A 19879-nucleotide genomic window follows, 5' to 3' on the forward strand; every position below is an offset into this window, starting at 1 on the left:
TGCAGTTTTGGGACCCTCAAGAAAAGGACAGTGAGATGCTGAAAGCATCTAGGGAAAGGAAATGAAACTAATGAAGGGTCTGGAGGAACAGTCCTGTGAGGAGCAGCTGAGGGAGCTGGGGGTGTTTATCCTGGAGAAAAGGAGGCTCAGGGGTGACCTTATCACTCTCTACACCTCCCTGGAAGGAGGGTGTAGCCAGGTGAGACTTGGTCTCTTCTCCCAGGTAACCAGCGACAGGATGAGAGGACATGGCCTCAAGCTATGCCAGGGAAGGTTCAGATTTGGAAAATGTTCTTCTCAGAAAGGGTTGCCAAGCACTGGAACAGGGTGTCTAGAGAAACGATTGAGTCACCATCCCAAGATGCATTAAAAAATGTGCAGATATAGCACTTATGGACATGGCTTAGTGGTGGACTTGACTGTGCCGGGTTAACAGTTGGACTTAATAACCTTACAGACTTCCAACCTAAAAGATTTTATGACTCCACTCACTGGAGTAGTTTTCACTGTCTTCCATACACTTCAGCCACAATGAACCATCCCTTTAATAGTGTTTATTACCTACCTAGAACATTAAACTTTGCAAAGAAGGATGGAGACTTCAAATTTAGCAGAGGTAGAAGAACTGCAATCAGGTAAAATGGTACTGTTTGTGATTTGTCCCACCATTCCTCAAAGAGTTCAAAACCTGTTCTGTTGCCAGAAGAGAACATCACACTCCTGTTCTGTGGTGGGTGATCACTAGCAGCACTTGGACAAATGACTGGAAGAAATGAAAAGAAAAATATCCTCAGATGAAAAGAGTTTTACTTGCACAGAATATTCACAACCAAGATCCACAATTTCTGGTGTGTTTTATCTGCTGAGGATCGCTCAAGTACAATGTTCAGTATCTCAGTTCCTAACTTCTGCTTGTTTTTTTAATCATTAATTCATTGCTAAGATTCCACTGCTAAGCACCTTGCACTCTAATCTGACAGTACTACAGTTTTACCAGTTGATCACAACAAAGATGACAATTTATCTTAAGCCCAAGTTGTGATACAGGATCATCCTTCAAGGTTACATACTTGTAACGAGGCCTGTTCAGTGCCTATGTGCACCTGCTGCAATCAAGTCACAGCAATGCATCTGGCTGCATATTTAGCATCCTAATCTGTCCCTGCATACTTCAGTAAGATCATATCAACCAAAATCCAAGCGCACCTCTGTACAGAAGAGCCTGAATTACTGTAAATTCCTCTACAAACAAACAAAGGATTACAACAAAGCTACTCTAACAACCAGCAGGTCAAAAATTCATACACAGAACAAAAACACTCTTGTCATCTTCATGCCATGACAGGGACAAGTACATCACTGCCAGACAACACAATACAACAGATTTAAGATGTGCTCCAGTAACACTGCAAAGAGGGATGTCATACTCCTCTTACACGGAGGCTGATCAATGGCAGCACCTGAACAAGTGACTGGAACAAAATCAACCAAATAGACCCTCTGAGGAACACATGCCTATGAAGCCCTGTGTAGAAATATAAAATTTATCATTCTCATAATGTCTTATTTAAAATCCTGGCATACCATAATACTCAATAGGCACTATCCTACACTGTCCTCATTCCCATTCTGTCAAATAGGCAAAAGAATAAAAAGCATTCTGACAAATTTCTTTCTTAAAAGAGGATTGTTTCACAAACCTTGAAAAATGCTTTTGTTCTTATGGATCTCCTTGGTAGCCCTAAATGTCCTGTCAAGAGTCACTTGAACATCTGGCAGCCCTTAATTTTGTGTAGCAGCTGCTTTACATCCTCTAGTTGGCGGAGGATAGTGTGGAATTGTCTACTTTGCCTCTCAAGTTATAACCCCTGCTGCCTAGGCACGGGAGAGAACAGCAGAAGCAGGAGAGAGCCTAGCTGGCAAGGACTGTTAGAGGAGCAGGATTCAACACTAACTCAAATGCAAATCAACTGGTTTTCAGAATTATTTCTCAACTCCTTTGCCTGACTCCAACATCTGCTCTCCAGAAACACAGCTGCAGCTAGTGTTACACACAGCTGCCCAGCTGGTAGTGATATGTTTCCCCATTCCTCATGCACTCAGGATAGAGAAAGCTTTCTGCTTCCTAAGAAAGCAGTGTGGATTCAGTCACTATCACAGAGGCAGAAACGATTCAGGGGTTGACAATGCCTGCCTTGCTTTGCTCCTGTCTACATTATTTTGCCTACTTGAGAACTTGGAACATATCTATGTTCATACTTGACTGCAGTTTCTTCCTTCAGTTGTGCAATGTCAGACTCCCCAAAAAGCACAAACAGAGGCCCAAGTAGTCTGACACTTGTTTCTTTTTTGCAGTCAGCATTGAAAAGCTGTTCTTACACAAGTTTTTTTAAAATAATCTTGCTACAGAACTTGCTACCCCAGCCAAGATTTTAAACAGTAAACAGAACTAAGGCGCCTCAAATTTAGGGTGTGAAAGTTAAAATTCCTTAAGGCAATTCCTCATTGTGCAACTACTGTTAAAAAGTTAACAGTCAGACTTTTAAGGAGGATGTATCTGGGCATACAGAAACTTGTAACTGGCTTTTGAATACTTATTCTCACCTCCACTTTGTTTACTTATTTTTTACTTCCCCAGTTATTCAGATCTCCAAGTGTGTGGTTATTTGTGGAAGTACAAATCCCAGACAGAAGATTACAGTTTTTAAAGAAACACATAGTTTCAAGTCATTATATATACACTTTATAACTGAAATGTGGTTAGGTATTGAAACATGATGATTTGCCTTTAAACCCCCACCCCAAAACTGGAAACACATTATTATTGCTTCTTACCTTTGTTACTTCCATTGGTGCCAGGAACAATATCTGTTACATTAATGTCATGAGCGTAGTCTGCAAAGAAAATCCCACTATTAATATCTCATATCTGCTATTATGCTTTCATCTGTTGACTTGACTAAAATTAAGAAATTAAGAAAATTGAAAAATTACATCAGAGGCACAACACAGCAACTTGCACTTCCTCTGGACCCAAGTCAAAATTTTCAACTTCTACTATTGTAGAAGTGTTTTAAAGTAGCTCTGAAAATAATACACTGTACTTTCTTCTCAGAAGCTCTGTCCATTTATAGATTTCCCAAGATTTCCCACTCCCAAGATTCCTTTCCACAAGCACACCTCCATTTCTCCCAGCTACCCAGTCGGTAGTGTTAAACAGTAGGCCAGTGAGAAGATGCACCTTAAATCCAGCCTCTTTTGGGACAGAAAAAAAGGGTACACAAATATACCCCTAATCCAGACAGTATTATACAGAAAAAGCTTCCCTTACTGATTTTCTAGTATTTTCTTTTTCAGAAGAGGCTCTGAGGGATGCTTTTTCCATGGGGAAACTCTGGAAAAAGGTTTAAGCCTCACTGTCATATAGACATCTCTGGTACTGTTTTATTTCCAGGATGCTCAGTTTCTGCTACATCATCTTTACAAGGATATTGGATAGCAATTTCATTCTATTTATGTATTATGTATATATATACACAGAGAAAACGCTCCATCAGCTTGAATTAGCGTGTCACTGGTTAAATTTTGCTTCTGTTGCATGTGGGTGTGTTATGTGCACAGAAAATCAACAGGGGCAGTTGGCTTCAGATTTTTGAAATGCAATTAAAAGCAGCTTGTTTCTCAAAGAGAAAGCAAGAAGTCTTGTGGGAAGAAAACTGTTTATTCTTTATTTTGATTTATGACACCCTGAATCACAAATAAGTTTCTCATACTAGCTTCTACTAGTTCAGGGCATACAACAGTCAAAAGATTTCACTAAAATCACTGTTTTGTGTTCCTAATTTCAAAAAGTACCTAGTGAGAAGCCATTAAAATGAATAGCTGTTATAGAATTAAACCACTTTCAAATTTGTTATAGATGTCAACTTATGTTTCTTCTGTATTTAAAATGTAGTTTAGAACTAGCAATTGCATTTGTGGATTTTGTTTTTCCCATAAAACAAACACTGAACAACACTACGCAACACCATGTTAAAGAAAAGACATGATATTGCACTCAGCTAACAATTCTTGCATTCCTTGTGTAGATTTCCAGACCATCCTCCTGCAGGAAATCAATTTTTCCCCAACTAAATTGTATGTGCAGACGTTTTAAGATGTCATCTGAACGTACTAGAATTAAACACAGTAGCCTGCTTAGAATACTTAGAAACACATGGCTGGAAGATGCCATTGTGTCAAACCTACATCCTATTACACATTTTATTACCTAGTAATTAAGGTAAATTAATTAATTAAGTAATTAATTATAAAAGTTATGACAAGAAGCCAGAGATTGTTATCTTAACTTAAATAAGAACTCCAATCAAATATAGGTAAGAGATAAAAAAACGTGCCAGTCCCATGCAAAAGCAGAAAATATTTTTTCCTAGAAAATAAGATGTTTTTCACCATTTTGAATTTTGCTTATTAGAAGTGGCATTACTTCATTTAGAATAATTTAAGATTCAAGTGTTAATCTTATTTAAAAACCCCCAAAGTGTAAAATGAAATGGCTGTAACACCAAATAAATTACGTCAGCTATAAAATTCATCAGTCATTAACCAATATAGTAAAGTACGGATTCAAACAAAGGGGGAGTGAAGATAGAGCGGAATCAAGCAGCCAGGTTTAGGTTGTTTAAACTACAGCAAGAAAACTACACTTTGAGGAAATGAAAAAGTGGATTTAAAAACACACAGGACTTTACCTGTAATACCACACATAGTTACTTATTGTCAATTGATTTTTCACGCAATGTAGCAGGAAAATCAAGATTACATAAAATGGACAATTCTTTTTCAGGATCTTGATCTTCACAAAGGATTGCTGTAAAGCTTAATCAAAAGTGTATACTTACTGTATATAAATTTCCCTGTGTTGAACAGAAAGTTGGACATAAGTACCCAATAAACAACCATGGCTCCAACAAGCGATACCATAGAAAATAAGAGGCTTGACCATTGACCAAAGGATCCAAAGTAATGCTTGCAAACATCTGGGAATTCCCAGTTTGAGGTATCTGTTAAAGCTGAAAAATATACAAAACAAAAAAATGTATCTAAACAAAATGTTAGAGTCAGTAGAACTGTTCATGACAAAATGTGGGGGATTTTAGAATATTATGATGCATATTCACAGTGCTTTCAAGGACTAAGGAAGTTGCCAGTAACTTTAAAATACAGCACTCATTAAGTGTTTGACTGAAGAAGCCTGAGGTAGACACTTTTATTGTGGTCATATTACTACTTTTCAATACTCTCAGCAGCCCTGAAACAAGATATGGCAAAAATGCCGCCTTGCATTTGCAGTTAAAGCCTTTTCAGAAGTTATGGTAAAGCACGCCAGACTACTAAGAACTATTCCTCAACAATGCCCTGAAATTAATTCAGCCACAAACTGACAAATGCCTTAATGGCCTTTTTTTGAACAAATGAGAGGTTAGTTTATGCACAAAAGCACCAACGAAAAAAGAGATGCAAGATGAGTTTTCAACAATAAAAGTATATTCTAATTAGAGCCACTGTCAGTGACTGCTTCAGCCTCTGATTGTACTTAAGAGTGCTTTCAACAGAGAATACACACAAATATTAGGGTAATACAGGCATACAACTCAAAGGGACACAGCTACAGCCCACGCTGTTCCACTCTGCAAGTTGATCAAACATGTAGAGAACAAGACAGTGCTTATGGAGAAAAGATGCCTCTAACTCCCCAAGTCCCCAGAAACTTAGTAAGTGAACCTCCAAAACTGTACTTGCTAAGAGTTTGTGTTTGGCTATAATTCTTAGGTCCCAAGCAACTGAAGGAATATCTAGTAAGGAAAGACAATCATTTAGCACACAGAGCTAAGACAGACTACAAAAACAGAGAGATATCCAAAGAACAGCTTTTATTTGGAGATCATGTCTAAAATATAGTAAAGACACATACAAACAGAATCTACTACATATTGGTATTTCACATTTAAAGTATTTGCATGAAATGCAAATGAAACTTTGGATTTCTTACGTATCATTTGCCGTGATTTCACAACTCTGTAACAGCAATAAAGAGTCAAAATGCCCATGAGTAAGATGAGAATAATTCCAGAAGTGAAGCCTGCCTGTTAAGAGGGAGAAATATTTTATTTATGAATATACTACCAAAAAAAAAAGAGTAAACCATGTTGCCACAAACATTTTCATATGCATACATTTCTCATAGTTTACCTGTTTTATTCCCCAAGGGATACTTAATATGGATGTACCCATCATTGTATTCCATATCATAAATCTAGGAAGAAAAAAATTCAGTGAATATTTTATGAACCACTCTTACTTCATATCATCTTCTTAGTTAACAACAGTTATGTTGTTAACACAGTACATTCAATAATAATGCATTTTGCAGCTATTATATGGCAAGGTGTTTAACATACATTGTCACTAGACTGGAGTTTTTACCATAGCCATCTGTGCAACTGTCAACTTTAAAAGCAGTTCCTAATGGACTATACACGTAGATTTCATCAGGAGCTGGGAGTACATGATCAGGAGCAATCTAATAAATAGATTAAAAAAAAGACTTATTAGTAACATCAATGTAACTAATTACACCAAATACAGCATGTCAACTATTTTAAGCAACAAAATGTGAAATTTAAGTGAGAAAGGAAAGAAAGAAAGGAATGAAAAATAGGAAAGAAAGGAGGAAAGGAAGGAAGCAGGAAAGAAAGGAGGAAAGGCAGGAAGGAAGAAAAAGAGAGAAAGAAAAAGAGAGAAAGAAAGAGGGGAAGGGAGGGAGGGAGGGAGGGAGGGAGGGAAGGAAGGAAGGAAGGAAGGAAGGAAGGAAGGAAGGAAGGAAGGAAGGAAGGAAGGAAGGAAGGAAGGAAGGAAGGAAGGAAGGAAGGAAGGAAGGAAGGAAGGAAGGAAGGAAGGAAGGAAGGAAGGAAGGAAGGAAGGAAGGAAGGAAGGAAGGAAGGAAGGAAGGAAGGAAGGAAGGAAGGAAGGAAGGAAGGAAGGAAGGAAGGAAGGAAGGAAGGAAGGAAGGAAGGAAGGAAGGAAGGAAGGAAGGAAGGAAGGAAGGAAGGAAGGAAGGAAGGAAGGAAGGAAGGAAGGAAGGAAGGAAGGAAGGAAGGAAGGAAGGAAGGAAGGAAGGAAGGAAGGAAGGAAGGAAGGAAGGAAGGAAGGAAGGAAGGAAGGAAGGAAGGATAAGATTGTACTACGTGAAGTATCTTCCTGGGGGAAGAGAACAAACAGTTGACAGAATTTCTAGCTAAATAGCTAGAGAAATGCATTTTTCTTCTGCAAAATGTCTGTGTATTTTCTTTTACTGGTGAAGGCATTGCACAAGAAGTAAATAACAAAACCTTCCTAAGGCACTCAATTACTATATAATTGATTCAAAGCAAGCTGTAGAACAATTCTCCCCCTACTTTTATTTCTCCTGCTTATATAAATCCAGGCTGTAAGACCCAACAAGCAAGAGGCCACCCAGTTAATGAGGTCCTGTCTTTGCCTTACCAATGCCCTGTCTGCAGGGGATGTGAGCCTGCTGTAGTAATGAATCCGCTTATTCATTGCTGAAGCTTCATCAGTGACTCTTTGCATGTCATCATTCTCACTAACTATGTTTGTGGGCTCCACGTGAAATGGTCTAAAGGAGAGGGAAAAAAAGAGAAAAAAAGCAAATGCTTAAAACTACGGAACACAAGATCTAATGTACAATTCAGGGAGCAGCTCAGCAATATTCAGGATGGCTTTGTCATTCACTGACATAAGGCAAATGCAAAAATATCAATCAATGCCACTGAGGGAAGCTGCCGTGCATGAAAGAACTGTGGGTTTATATCATCCATATTGAAATGGCCTCCAGCCCAGATTCTGTGGAGCAACTCAACATCAGACTTAATATCCAGCTGTCAGTTTTCAACAATGAATCACACACAGAAATATATGTCAATAAGCTTGGGCAAGCTTATTAGTGCTTGTAACTAGTGTTGCCAGAACTATTTCTAGAGGTAGAAACATAAAGCATGAGAATGCAGAAGCAGAAAGCAGAGAGAGAAGAATGAGTGGTGGCAGTAAGGACCACCTATGAAAAAATTAGGAACATTAATCTAGCTGAAAACAGTATATGGAATTGTGTTTACTGGGGAAGGAGCCAAGCCCTAATAAGTCCATATGCTCATACTATTTTTAAGCCAAGGCAATAGGGAATGGAGTATGTCTCCCTTTCCTCTACTCCACCTGAGTTAGACTGCAGGCGTGGTCATGGCTGCCGAAGGAGAAAGCGGAAACATCACATGCTCCTCATTTTCTCTGCACACACAGAGGTACAGAGCAAGCAGTGAAAGCTGTTCCTGAAGCTACAACACAATACAAATATCTTTTCATGCAAGGAGCACTACCAGACAAATGTGTCTGAATCATAATATTGCTGAAATTTATGAGTATAATATACTTCCATGTAGGCATATTAAGTTCTTGCATAAAAACAACATTGACTCCTAGCACTGAGAGGCTAATTTCTCACATGAGACAGAAGACACTGGTATCCTCTAAGCCTTAATACACCCACAGGTTTTTTTTCCTTTCAGCAGTGCTTTTAATTTTTAAAATTACAACAGTTTTTTCTTCCTCTTCCAGATCTTCCTCTTCCAGAGTGATGTTTAAATCACTCAAAAACGCACAGAAGCAGAGATCACAACAAGTTTCCAACTATTAAGAACAGAAACTAGGTCAGCAATAAAACCATGCCATTTATTCTATAATATGAACAAAATCTATTTGAATTTACTGTTTTTTGATACCCATTTCTGTTTCAGACTACAAAGGGTCTTGGGCAACCCCTCCAACCATAGCTCTCAACAACATGCATAAAAAAGTTCCCATTCTTTTTCCCAATAGATCATTTATGCATTTGTATTATGACACCACCTGTTATCTGTAAGGCAGATAAGGAATACAGTTCTGAAGTTCTTTGCTCTATCTTTGGAAAGAGGAAGATACGTTCCTATTCCTGCGTGTTTAAGGGGAGACAGTAGGTGGGAGCATTTATGAAAGTAAGAAAACCCAACCCACAAAAGGGGAAAATAGAGAATACAAACTTCCATCTCCACAAAATCATTCTTTCTTTTATCTTAAATTTAATTCTTACATATTTCTTCATCATGGAAAAAATGGCTTAGATTTGCTAAGTAATTTCCTACTTACTGAAAAGAAAATGAACACTTCTAAATTTTTTTAAAATTCTCAATTGACTCTTCTTTCTATGATTATGGACATAAGGTAAATATGTGATTTATGTGCCTGCTTTTGTGGTGTTATTATAAACAATTTAGAAAGATATCTCAATTTAACAGAAACACATTTTAAGCAATAGCTTTACTACTCAAAATACAGTCACGTGGAGCTAACTAACTCCACATGTAGACAATATACAAAAATACTCATGGACTGTCAGTTCCAAAGGTCTTCACTTGTTTAGCTTAGAATTTATTAGATTGAGCAAATCACTGGACACAACTAAAAAAATATTTAATTAGAAGACCTGTAAAATAAAGACTGTTGTCATAAAAATAGGAAAACCGACTTGTTTAAATGCTGCCCCATTTCCAGTTAGTTCTCTACTGTTTTCTTTTTGGACCGCTGACATGCACTATATTTAGAACACTTAAACATATGTGTTTTGCTAATTATACAGCAGCTGCATAGTGTGAAGACCTTCCTCACTTGCCTCATCTCCATTTAATACTACTAGTATATTCCACTGCAACTGTGGAAACGTTACAGTGAGACAAAGTCTGCAATTTGCTTCGAAGTGAGTAAATCTATGACAAAGATTTATTTCCAAATGGTATTCAACAACTGCTAGCATGGATGTCAAAGAAAATTCTTCCAGAATATACGACAGTCAGAGATTATTTTTTTTAAAGTAATGCAGATGAAAGTCAAGAATGATTCTAAAATTAAAGTAATAGAAAATACGCATACAACATCCTATTTTGTGGGGAAAGCAGTGTTGGTCAGCAACCAAATACAAGAAAATAAATTATATGTAGCAAAAACCTATCAGTTGGTAAGAAATCATTTAAAGAAAGACATTTCATTTCCTTCAGTATTATGAAGAGTTTAGATTAAACAAGCAACTTATGGTGTAGCACAAAAAAAAAAGGGTATGATCCAGAATCTAATCTATTGGTGAGGAAAAGAAAAAATAAAACAATCCCTAAGAAACTGTGTATACCTATTGCTTCTGCTTCATGACTAGAGGATTGCGTGTGTTTACTGTTGCCAGTACTTGGGCAACTTCCCCTGTTGAGAATGCAAATTATATAAAGCAGCAGTTACAGTAATCTCACGATTACAAGCCGCACCTGATTATAAGCCGCACTTCTGGGGTGTCAGCAATGTTTTGTTCTTCCTCCATATATGAGCCACACCGGATTACAAGCAGCACTTTCAATTGCAGTGAGGATCAGTGTGCAGCTTTCACAAAGTTGCCAATTCGTAACAGAATCACAGGATTGCGGGGTTTACTGGCTCGGCTTGGGGCCAGGCAGGCTCAGCCCACTCGGGGCTGCTGACAGGGCCAGGTGGCCCAGATCAGCGCTGCTGCTCGGCAGGGCCACTTGGGGCTGGCTGGGCAGCACTGCTACCGCCGCTGGGCTCGCTCGCCCCCACCTGCCGCCTGTACTGCTGCCGCCACGTTTGCTTGCCCTGGCCTGGCTCTGCTGGGCTTCCCCACCCTGCCGGGCTTCCCCACGCTGCTGGCCCCAGCTCTGCTGGGCCTCCCCCTCGCCACTGGGCTTCCCCTGCGCCGCTGGCCCCGCCTCTGCCGGGGCTGGCCAGGCTCCAGCTCAGCTTGGGGCTGCTGCAGGCTCTCACTTCTGGGTTGGCAACTTTTAGAACATTGTTCATACATAAGCCGCTCTGGATTACAAGCCACAGTTCCAGGTACAGACCAAAACTTTAGTCAAAAAGGTGCAGTTTATAATCGTGAAATTACTGTAATTTTTACTTCTTCCAGGGTAACACTGCACCACTAGCCCTGCTGACCAAGTGACTGATCACCCATCAATCTTATGCTTTTTGCAGATCTCTTTGAAAACTTCAGTCTGACTTGGAAGCTGTATGATTTGTGTGATCGAGGTCAAGGTATTGCTCCCAGCAATGCCCAGATCAAAGACTGGTTGTAAGCCATACTCAAAAGGCAGTCTGAGAAGCTCTCTCAGGGATTCAGAGAAGTTCTCAAAAACTGAGATTTTTGAAGCCAAAAGCAGGTAAAATATAATCTGGGATAAATTTTGAAAACTCTAGGTAGGGACTTATGTCCAGCAGGCAAGCACTCTACACACCTAAGTATTAGCAGTTACAAACATTCCTACCAAAAATTTTGTTTATACACATAATTATATAATATCTCTCAAGTGGAAAAATTACTATGAAAAGAATGTTGGACAATGTGATCTGGGGGAAGGGGAAAGATTGCATGACTATGATTATGATGTGAAACAATGCAGACAATTTCCATGCACTGAGATAAACTATGTCCCTTGAATTTCATCCACACTGAAAGACAATTACAATTACTATTCCAGCGGCTAGCCTGAAAAAAATGCTCTTTTATCAGGGCACAGCAGTAAAACAGAGTTGTTCTCCACAGGACCATGAGAATGAACAACTTGCAGGACCTCATGCAGGACACCCACCTCTTCCACACATTAGAGCCTGCAGGTGTATTTCACAAACCATTCCCAGAAAACCTGCAGCTACACTCATCTTTTATTGCTCACACAAAGAGACAGTTAATAATAATTCTCTAGACCTGGTCCAGGAAAAGAAAGAAGAGTACTTCCGTCCAAACTTCCTCAGGTTTTGAACTTCAGTAACAATTTTGCAAGCAAAGAAAATTAAAAGAAACGCTCATTATTAACATTGTTTCCTTGTGATAATCAAAGTTCAAGTGTTGGATTTGAGGACTAGAGAGAACAGCATAATAAGAACACCAGCCAACTACGTAAAATTTTGCATAAGGGTGCTACATTCATCTTAGGGATATTTTCAGCAATGTACTACATCTTGTAGGGCAATGAAGAAGCAAGATCAAATATCTCAAGAACTTTCAGACTAAATAATACTGCTTTACAAGTACCTTTGCTGAAGTATTCTTAAACATCAAACAACTGGTTCTTGAAATCTGATAAAAAATATGGTAAGTATTAAGCTATTACAGTATAATAGCTTTTCGTACCACTAGGTCTTTTAGCTCTACATGACAGTATTAATGACTTTAGACAAGCTTTTCATTTTTAAACAAATATGAAAAAACCTTCTTTACAGGACGCTGTACAATTTCCTTCCTCCAAGCAGACCACAAGGAGCCACTTTAGCTTACTGCATGGATTTCTCTGACACCCCACATCAATCATTTACTTTTTAGGGATACAATAGAATTGTTACAGAAAAACAAAGTTAGGAAGTTCCTACAGCTTTATTGTCTTACTAACTTACCAAATTATTATAGGAATGCTGTAAATGGCACAAGACCAGCTAAGGAGTAAAACTGATTCACTGTATTGGAAATTAAGGAAAAGAGAAGAAGTAATAAGAATAGATGGCTATTTCATAATTGGCAACAACTTATCTGGATAGGAACACCAGGCACTGGAACAGGCTCTCCAGGGAACTGGCCATGGTACCAAGCCCGTCAGAGTTCAAGAAGCATTTGGACAACATTCCCGTGTACATTATCTGATTATTGGGGTCCTCCTGTGAAACGCCAGGAGCTGGATATGAGGATCTTTGTGGCCCTCCTCTACCTCAGGATGTTCTATGGTTACAGGTATCAGTGTGCTTAAGGAAATCTATATCAAAGAATTCCACAAGTGACTTGGTTTTTACTTTCTAAGCTGTCTGAATTTACTGAAGCATTCAACAGTGGGCTCACAGTTATTCTGTAAGATCTTCATTCTCTTCTCAATATATTTTACCTAAATTTTTTTGTATTGATACCATTATAATAATAACTGCAGCACGATTAGACAAGTTTCTTAAAATGTTGGATGCAGAAGTAAAATAACCTTTTGAAGCATAATGCCATTGCTTGCACATTTAAACAAATTAGGAATCACAAGCTTTACCACACCACATTTCAATCACCATTCCTCTTGCCTGTCAAACGCAAAAGCTATTTTACTTCTCACTTACCAAAAAATATAAAGGTCACAATTCTTTCCAATGTCACAATTCTTTCCAATTAATAAGAACCAATATTAGGAATTCACAAAAAACGTTGGCCACGGAGAAAAACAGGGAAAATAAGCAATGGTGTAAAATGATCACATTGATATGGAGTAGTAAAGGCATAATGAATGCAGAAAGGATAGATTTGCACAGGTTGCTGACCATTGCCTAACTTCTCCTAAGTTAAAAGAATCTTGAAAATAAAGGGAATCAACCACTTTTGCACGAAAAAGGCTTCTCTGACTGCAATCTATAGACACTTTTAATTTACAGGTGTTTCATTTCACTTAGGGATGCCTCCTATGTTCTGGGAACATTCTGGGAACCTGTGGGACTTCAAAAAGAACAGGAAAAAAAAGGCAGAAGGCTTGATCTCCCTTTAGCAGGAGGCATCAGTCAAGTTTTTTCATATGCAAAAGACCAGCACAAAAACATCAATTGCTTCTTTGAAGGTTCAAGTATTCCTGACTGACAACCGTAGTATCTGTTGACAATGAACAGATTTAAAGAGCAGTTTGAATAAAACGGGAAACACCCTCTTTTCCATACAATAATCACCAATAAGCCGCTCTGGCAGTGATATTCTAGTTTTTAAAGGGAGCTACAAAATGGGAAAAACACACTAAATACAGTGAAGAGAGAAGAATAACAACACCCTCTTTAAAAGGATTAAAAGTGGCTTTATATTTCCCCCAAATTAGCAAAACAATACTAGACAAAGTAATTTGCAACTCTAAAAAACAATTAGCTTATTGTTCTTATGTAAACACTGAAAAGCATTCCTTTCAGAAATCCCAAATCCTCTAAGCTGTTAAGAAAACCAAATAACTATGCAAATGCCTCAAACCTTAAACAACCCAAACAAAAGTACAGAAGAGCCCTAAGACAGACAAACAGTAATTAGCACAAATCACACACAACACTTGAAGAACTATCTCAATCAAAGCAAAGTTACCAAGCACTCACTCAGGGTCCAGATTCCGAATACCAAGTCAAAAAAACAGGAACAAAGTAAGAGCAAAATCACACTGTATTGTACTACTGCATTTTCACTGTTTGACACCTTAATGTGTGACAATCCTCCTTCCCAGGAGCTGCTATTCTCTGAACGTTTGATGAAGAAGCCCTTCAAACTGTCCACTGCTCTGACCACGACTGACACAGACCCCAACGGCCTCTTCTTCCTTATTTCTCCTTTTGAAGTGTGGGGGCTGCCTGTTCTAGTACAGAAGTGGAGTTTAAACTTGTTTGAACTATTATTTCCAGGCCTTTCTGATATCCCAGGCTTCATACCCCTCATCCTTGTGCCTCTGCACTCCTGGAATGCAAAAAGGCTAGGCTGTGGAAAATGGGAGAATGAACTCAAGAGACGAGCAATAAAGACAGTGAGGCAGATCTGCAGAACTGGAGGCCATGAATGTGGGCATACAATCCAAGAACACACTTCTGCTTTTAGTAAGGGATCCAAATGCCACAGCCTTTCACGAAGTTGAGTCTCCAGACTTGAGAAATCACAGGGGAAAAGACCCAACCACACAATATGGAAACAATAACTAACATCACTTAGAAAGGTGAGTCTTAGCATTTAGGCATTTAAAAAAAAACACTCTTACTGCTACTGCATCACCACAAAACCTGTAACCTTCTGCTCCTCAAACAGAACACGTACTTCCTCCAAAACAAAGTCATATATACAAATTAGCAGTCTTCTTATGACAGGAAGGAATCAGATACTCCACAAAAAGAGAAAGATTTCTTTTACATTCATTCACAGTTGCCTTTTCTACCTGAAAGTACTCTACCATTTCCTAGCCTTTATAAACCCAATTCTGTATGCTTCTACACCTGTGCTCCCTTTGCTCTCCTGGCTTCACTCAGACCCTAATCCTCCTCTCCTTACTTGCAGAGAAGAGTATGTATGTAGGCTCTCACAGCTTTCCAAAGTTAGAGGCTGATAGCATCAAAGCACTATCCTCAAGAATTCATTCTTTTTGCTGAAGCGGCCTCTGACAATGGGATTTTGTATGCAGCAGTGCCACCTTCAGTCCTACAGGAAAACTGCTTTCCTGAAATAGGGATGTAAAGAGGAGAAAGTTAACCATAAATCGGTCCAAGAGGTGCTATTCCTTCATCTGAACATGCAAAGCTGATACCTCAGCTAGTAGTAGAAAAGCAACTCCCACTCCGATCTCAGTTTTGGTTCCATGACCAGCTCACCAAAACCTTAACTGCAGCAGAAGAAGTCTCCCATTTCAAACCCGTTTGTGGAGATGTTAAACTTTAAAGAAAATGTGTAAAATAATAACTTAGCTAGAGATATTTTTGAAGGCACAGTAATAAAGCGGATTGACGAATCTTCCACATTTTCTCACTTTCAGAAAGCACTATGTTTTTTTTAAAAGGCAGTAAAGGTCACTCAGCTCACTTATTCCTACCAAATAACGTATTTTTCCAGCATCACCTACAGAATGCATACAGAACCATCTACACATACTGATAGCCATTTGTCTACAACATCAGGCAAACTTTCTTGCATAGTCTCAATATTTCAGTGAATTGCTCACAATAAAAAACAATAAATCATGCTCCACTATACACACACATTGCATGTTTGAAGAGCACTTTAAAAGCCTCATGTTGAGTTCTTAATAGAGAACCCTCTGAAATGATAGCAATATAAAAATCTTATCCTTACAAACAGAACATAGTAAGAACATCTGTTCACCCAATGTTTAGAAATAAAATACTATCATATAGTAGTGACAAAGTAGGAACTGCTTGTATAGGGATCCTGGCTTTCAAATTTTAATCTTCTTAGTAGGATTCTGTTATCAAAAGCAAAGATTAAACAACTCTTTTCCTCACAGTAATTCTGTAGATTCACCTTTCCTCATACCTTTTGCACTTATAGTCTTCTGGATTAAACTGTATATTCATGATTCCATAATTGCTTTCATCACCTCCCACAGGAACCAAGATAGGTTTGGTATCCTCTTCCATATTTAGCAAATATGTCTCCTTTTAGATTCTGTCAGTTACTCTAGCTTGAAAAAAAAGGAAAAAAAAAGAAATTAGTTCACTGCAGTTAAGCAAAACTATGTCCCTGCTATGAGTTTAACTCTAGTAGAATCCCACAGTTCCAGAAGTTCCAGTAAGTAACTTCAACACGCCACTTAAGAATTCACATTCCGTAACACAAACATCACGATGACTGTACGGGGGAGAGAGTATTTTTTTAAAACACATTATCCAGCCTTTAATCTCTTTTAGCACCACAACACGGCAGTATGAATTAAATATAAATTTCTAAAGAAGCTGTATTTCTAATGTGTAATAGTACTGCTGAGAACAATCTATCAGTTACGAGCCTACCATTTCACTAAATTACTTCAAATTTTGCAGCAGACACATATGCAGTTTATTCCAGTTCCAGTATATTTCCCATAATAAGGATCAGATTATTGCAGTCTACTATGTCCAGGTCTTTTGAATAAAAGGTAACAAATGGTTTAATAATGCATTAATTATAACTATTATATGCATTTAGACCACTCCTGGCCAAAGAGTGGGGAGTAGAATGCTTTTAAACTAATGGATTCCTACTCAGATTGAATTACAGGCCTCACATGGGACTTTCTGTAGTCTTGTGTGTGGCTGAACAAACAATGGCTTAACAGCCCTCATCCCTGTTATCTCCTGAAGAATTCCTCAGGCAGGACTCCTTCAAACAAAAATGTCAGAAGCAGGACACTTTCAAACAACAATGGTAGAAGTATCTGTTCTTTCATCATTTCAGAATGCTTTCAAATGTTAGACTGATGGAAAGACAGATGACAACCAGAGCTGGAACAAGACAAGGAAGGGTAGTGCTGGAGGCCTGAAACCTGGAATGGCAATGGAAGAAGGTAATATAGAAAGAATAAGGTATCATCCTTCTGCACCCTCAAAGAAACACACCATAAAGGCCCAATCTCAGAAATCACACAACCCAAGTTAAGCACTGACGAAGTCCTATCCCTTCCTAGAAGCATATTGTCAATCCTCTTCCATTAATTTACCCTGCTGATACCTCTGGCCAAAAACAAAATAAAATGAAGAATCTGAAGGAGAGGGTGAAAAATGAAAGTTACTGGTTTTCAACCACACCTACTCCTGGGTTGAAAAAAGTGCTGAAGGAGGCATGGGAAAACACTGATGGACAATGTTGCAGGTACTGCAGAAGCCTAAGATTGGCTCAACCTGCCAAGGAAGTGTTTTTTAGAAGACAGACACAGGTAATGGCTCTCTACTCTCAAGGGGATGGGATCACACCAAACATAACAGTATCCATAACAGTTTATGGAAATTGTACTGCAAGTTCAAGTCTGGCTTTGTCAGCACAATGGCACTTATGTGATCCCATACTGAACTGGACAAGGAAGACTGACACAGATTAAAATTAAACCCAGATCAGTGTTGAGTTTAGGGCTTGTTATCCATATGCCTGTATTCCTGTGCAAGGGAGAGGATAGTGCCACAGAAGCCATTTCATCTTGCAATGCTGACAGATTCCTCCTAGTTTCAACATCCATGAAAAGAGATTTGAACAGTTACTAAGTTTAAAGGCAAGATTTTGAGTTTAAAGGCATGACTGTATCTTGGTCACTTTAGCTATTTGAGAGGATACAATATGCAAGTGGTAATAAGGTAATCTTAAGAGACTTATTTGCACTGGTTGGTAGCATAGTTTCTCCTACTCTTAATTCTTGCTGTTACACTCAGTAAAGCTTTATTCCTTTACCTTTTTCAGACCCTTTCCAAAGGATCCTCTTTCCACCCTTAACTTACTGCTTTCTTTCTTCTAAAAATATCAGTTTTGATTCTTTACCCTGAAGTTCTTCTTCTCCACAATACTGCTTCTGGTTCTTCGGCCCCAGCGAAACATGCTCTCCTCCTTCTCAACTACTCTGGTGATGCTCAGCAAATGGATTTCTGCTCCTCATGTATTTTCTGTCTCTCCTATGTACTGTTAAAATTGCTTTTCCAACACACTTTTACTAAGCACTATTTACAAAGAGGCATCTTAGTTCACACTGATATTTTTACTTCCTTTCATGTGAGACACTGCTCCTCTCCAAACTTTGTTTACAGATCCCCTTTCCCACACTTCCTTTCTACTGCCTCGTCTTATTTTTTTACAGCTCTAGGCTTTCTGCTTTCTCCCTACTGATGCACTTCAAGTTAATGATGCCTTCCTACTCTGGTGCACATTAGCTTCCTGCAACATCTAAATACTTCTGAAACAAAAACACAGGCCCCAGAGATTTCACACACTACTACAGACATCCACCCAGTCCTCTGTATTTCCTATTAAAATATGCTATTACATTCTTTTAGTCGATTCCATTCTTTCTCAACTGAACATCCTGTATTCATTTTACAAACAAATCTAGGTGTCAAATATGATCCTCCTCACTTGTTCTGCATTTGCATCTCTCTTAAGAATTTAAATAATACTTCAGATCTAGCCATAAAAATGCAGATGAAAATTTTAATTCCTAATGCCTGAACTGAAAATTGAAATAAATTCAAATCCCAAATAGTAAATGGTTTTAGCCAGAATATTCCATAAGACCACAGTATGGACATCTCTTCCTTCCACAGGCCACGGTTTGTGAGACAGATTAAGCAGACACTAAGTGCACATCCCTTCCTTAAAACCTGTTAATGCTTATGCTTTACGAGTGAACTTGATAAATGCTGATAACAGTAGTTACCAGTTTGATTTTTCCAGCACTATTGTTGTAAAGAAAGAACACAGATTTTGTAGTATTCCATAAAGAAAAATAATCATTCCAAAATATATCACACACTAAGTTTGGCTTGACAGCATGACTTGAAACTTGCGGAGCTGGTGCTGACTCTTTAGGGTCACTTAAAAGCTAGGTCTGCAAAGACAGTTTATTTTTTAGGTACCTATTGTTGATAATAACTAAGTTTATGACCAGCAAGCTTAAGACCAGCAAACTGGCTACTCTACAAACAGATGCAGCTATGACACATGTAAAGGCAGGAGCTGGAGCCAGTACAGTTTAAAGGACTGTAAGCAGAAAAGCAAAATGAAAAAGAATGAATGAGGTTAATATCTCTTTTATCTACCATCTATGCCTTTTGACTAGACTGCTTTCACAATAAACATTTTTAATACATAATGAGTTATGCTATGCGAACTTATTGCCTGTTTCCATCGCAACATTATCTTCCCAACTGTTACCTTCATAGTGTATTAGTTAGCTACAGAGCTTATACTGAGTATCTAATTGTTTTTGTAACCCAAGACACTGACCTATGTTCATCTCACTCAGGAGGTTTCTTTCAAAAAACCTGTGATGGAACACAGAATATTGTCTATATTGACTATAAAGCTTATAATCAGGACTGGGATGCCAAATACAAATAATTCATATCAAAAACCTCGTTCTTTGACAAACTTCATTCTGCTTACACATTTTATGATACAACATGGTTACAACTTCCACAAGACCACTCTTGTATGCAGACAATTACTACCGTAATAAATGGGAATAAAAGTATGGCTTTTTAGAAATGAAGAAGGCTGTTGTACAGATAC

General features: G+C 38.4%; 1 protein-coding gene across 9 annotated transcripts in view; it reads right to left on the bottom strand.

Annotated features, from left to right (window-relative positions):
* SLC38A9 (solute carrier family 38 member 9) overlaps positions 1 to 19879 on the bottom strand; it is a 52356-nt gene that overhangs the window by 29870 nt on the left and 2607 nt on the right. For 5 of the 9 annotated variants that reach the window (XM_033085570.1, XM_033085574.1, XM_033085571.1 and 2 more), the window contains 8 exons: positions 16166 to 16313; positions 7546 to 7678; positions 6462 to 6583; positions 6253 to 6316; positions 6053 to 6146; positions 4902 to 5072; positions 2836 to 2895; positions 566 to 763 (listed from right to left, as the gene is read on the bottom strand). In XM_033085570.1, coding sequence (XP_032941461.1) covers positions 566 to 763; positions 2836 to 2895; positions 4902 to 5072; positions 6053 to 6146; positions 6253 to 6316; positions 6462 to 6583; positions 7546 to 7678; positions 16166 to 16269 — 946 coding nt within the window. In that variant the 5' untranslated portion in view covers positions 16270 to 16313. Of the gene's footprint in view, positions 1 to 565; positions 764 to 2835; positions 2896 to 4901; positions 5073 to 6052; positions 6147 to 6252; positions 6317 to 6461; positions 6584 to 7545; positions 7679 to 16165; positions 19854 to 19879 lie in introns of those variants that run through there. The other 4 variants (XM_033085576.1, XM_033085575.1, XM_033085578.2 and 1 more) reach the window with 3 other exon arrangements.

The sequence above is a fragment of the Catharus ustulatus genome, chromosome Z (genome assembly GCF_009819885.2).
Source record: "Catharus ustulatus isolate bCatUst1 chromosome Z, bCatUst1.pri.v2, whole genome shotgun sequence".
In the NCBI taxonomy this organism is placed as follows: Eukaryota; Metazoa; Chordata; class Aves; order Passeriformes; family Turdidae; genus Catharus; species Catharus ustulatus.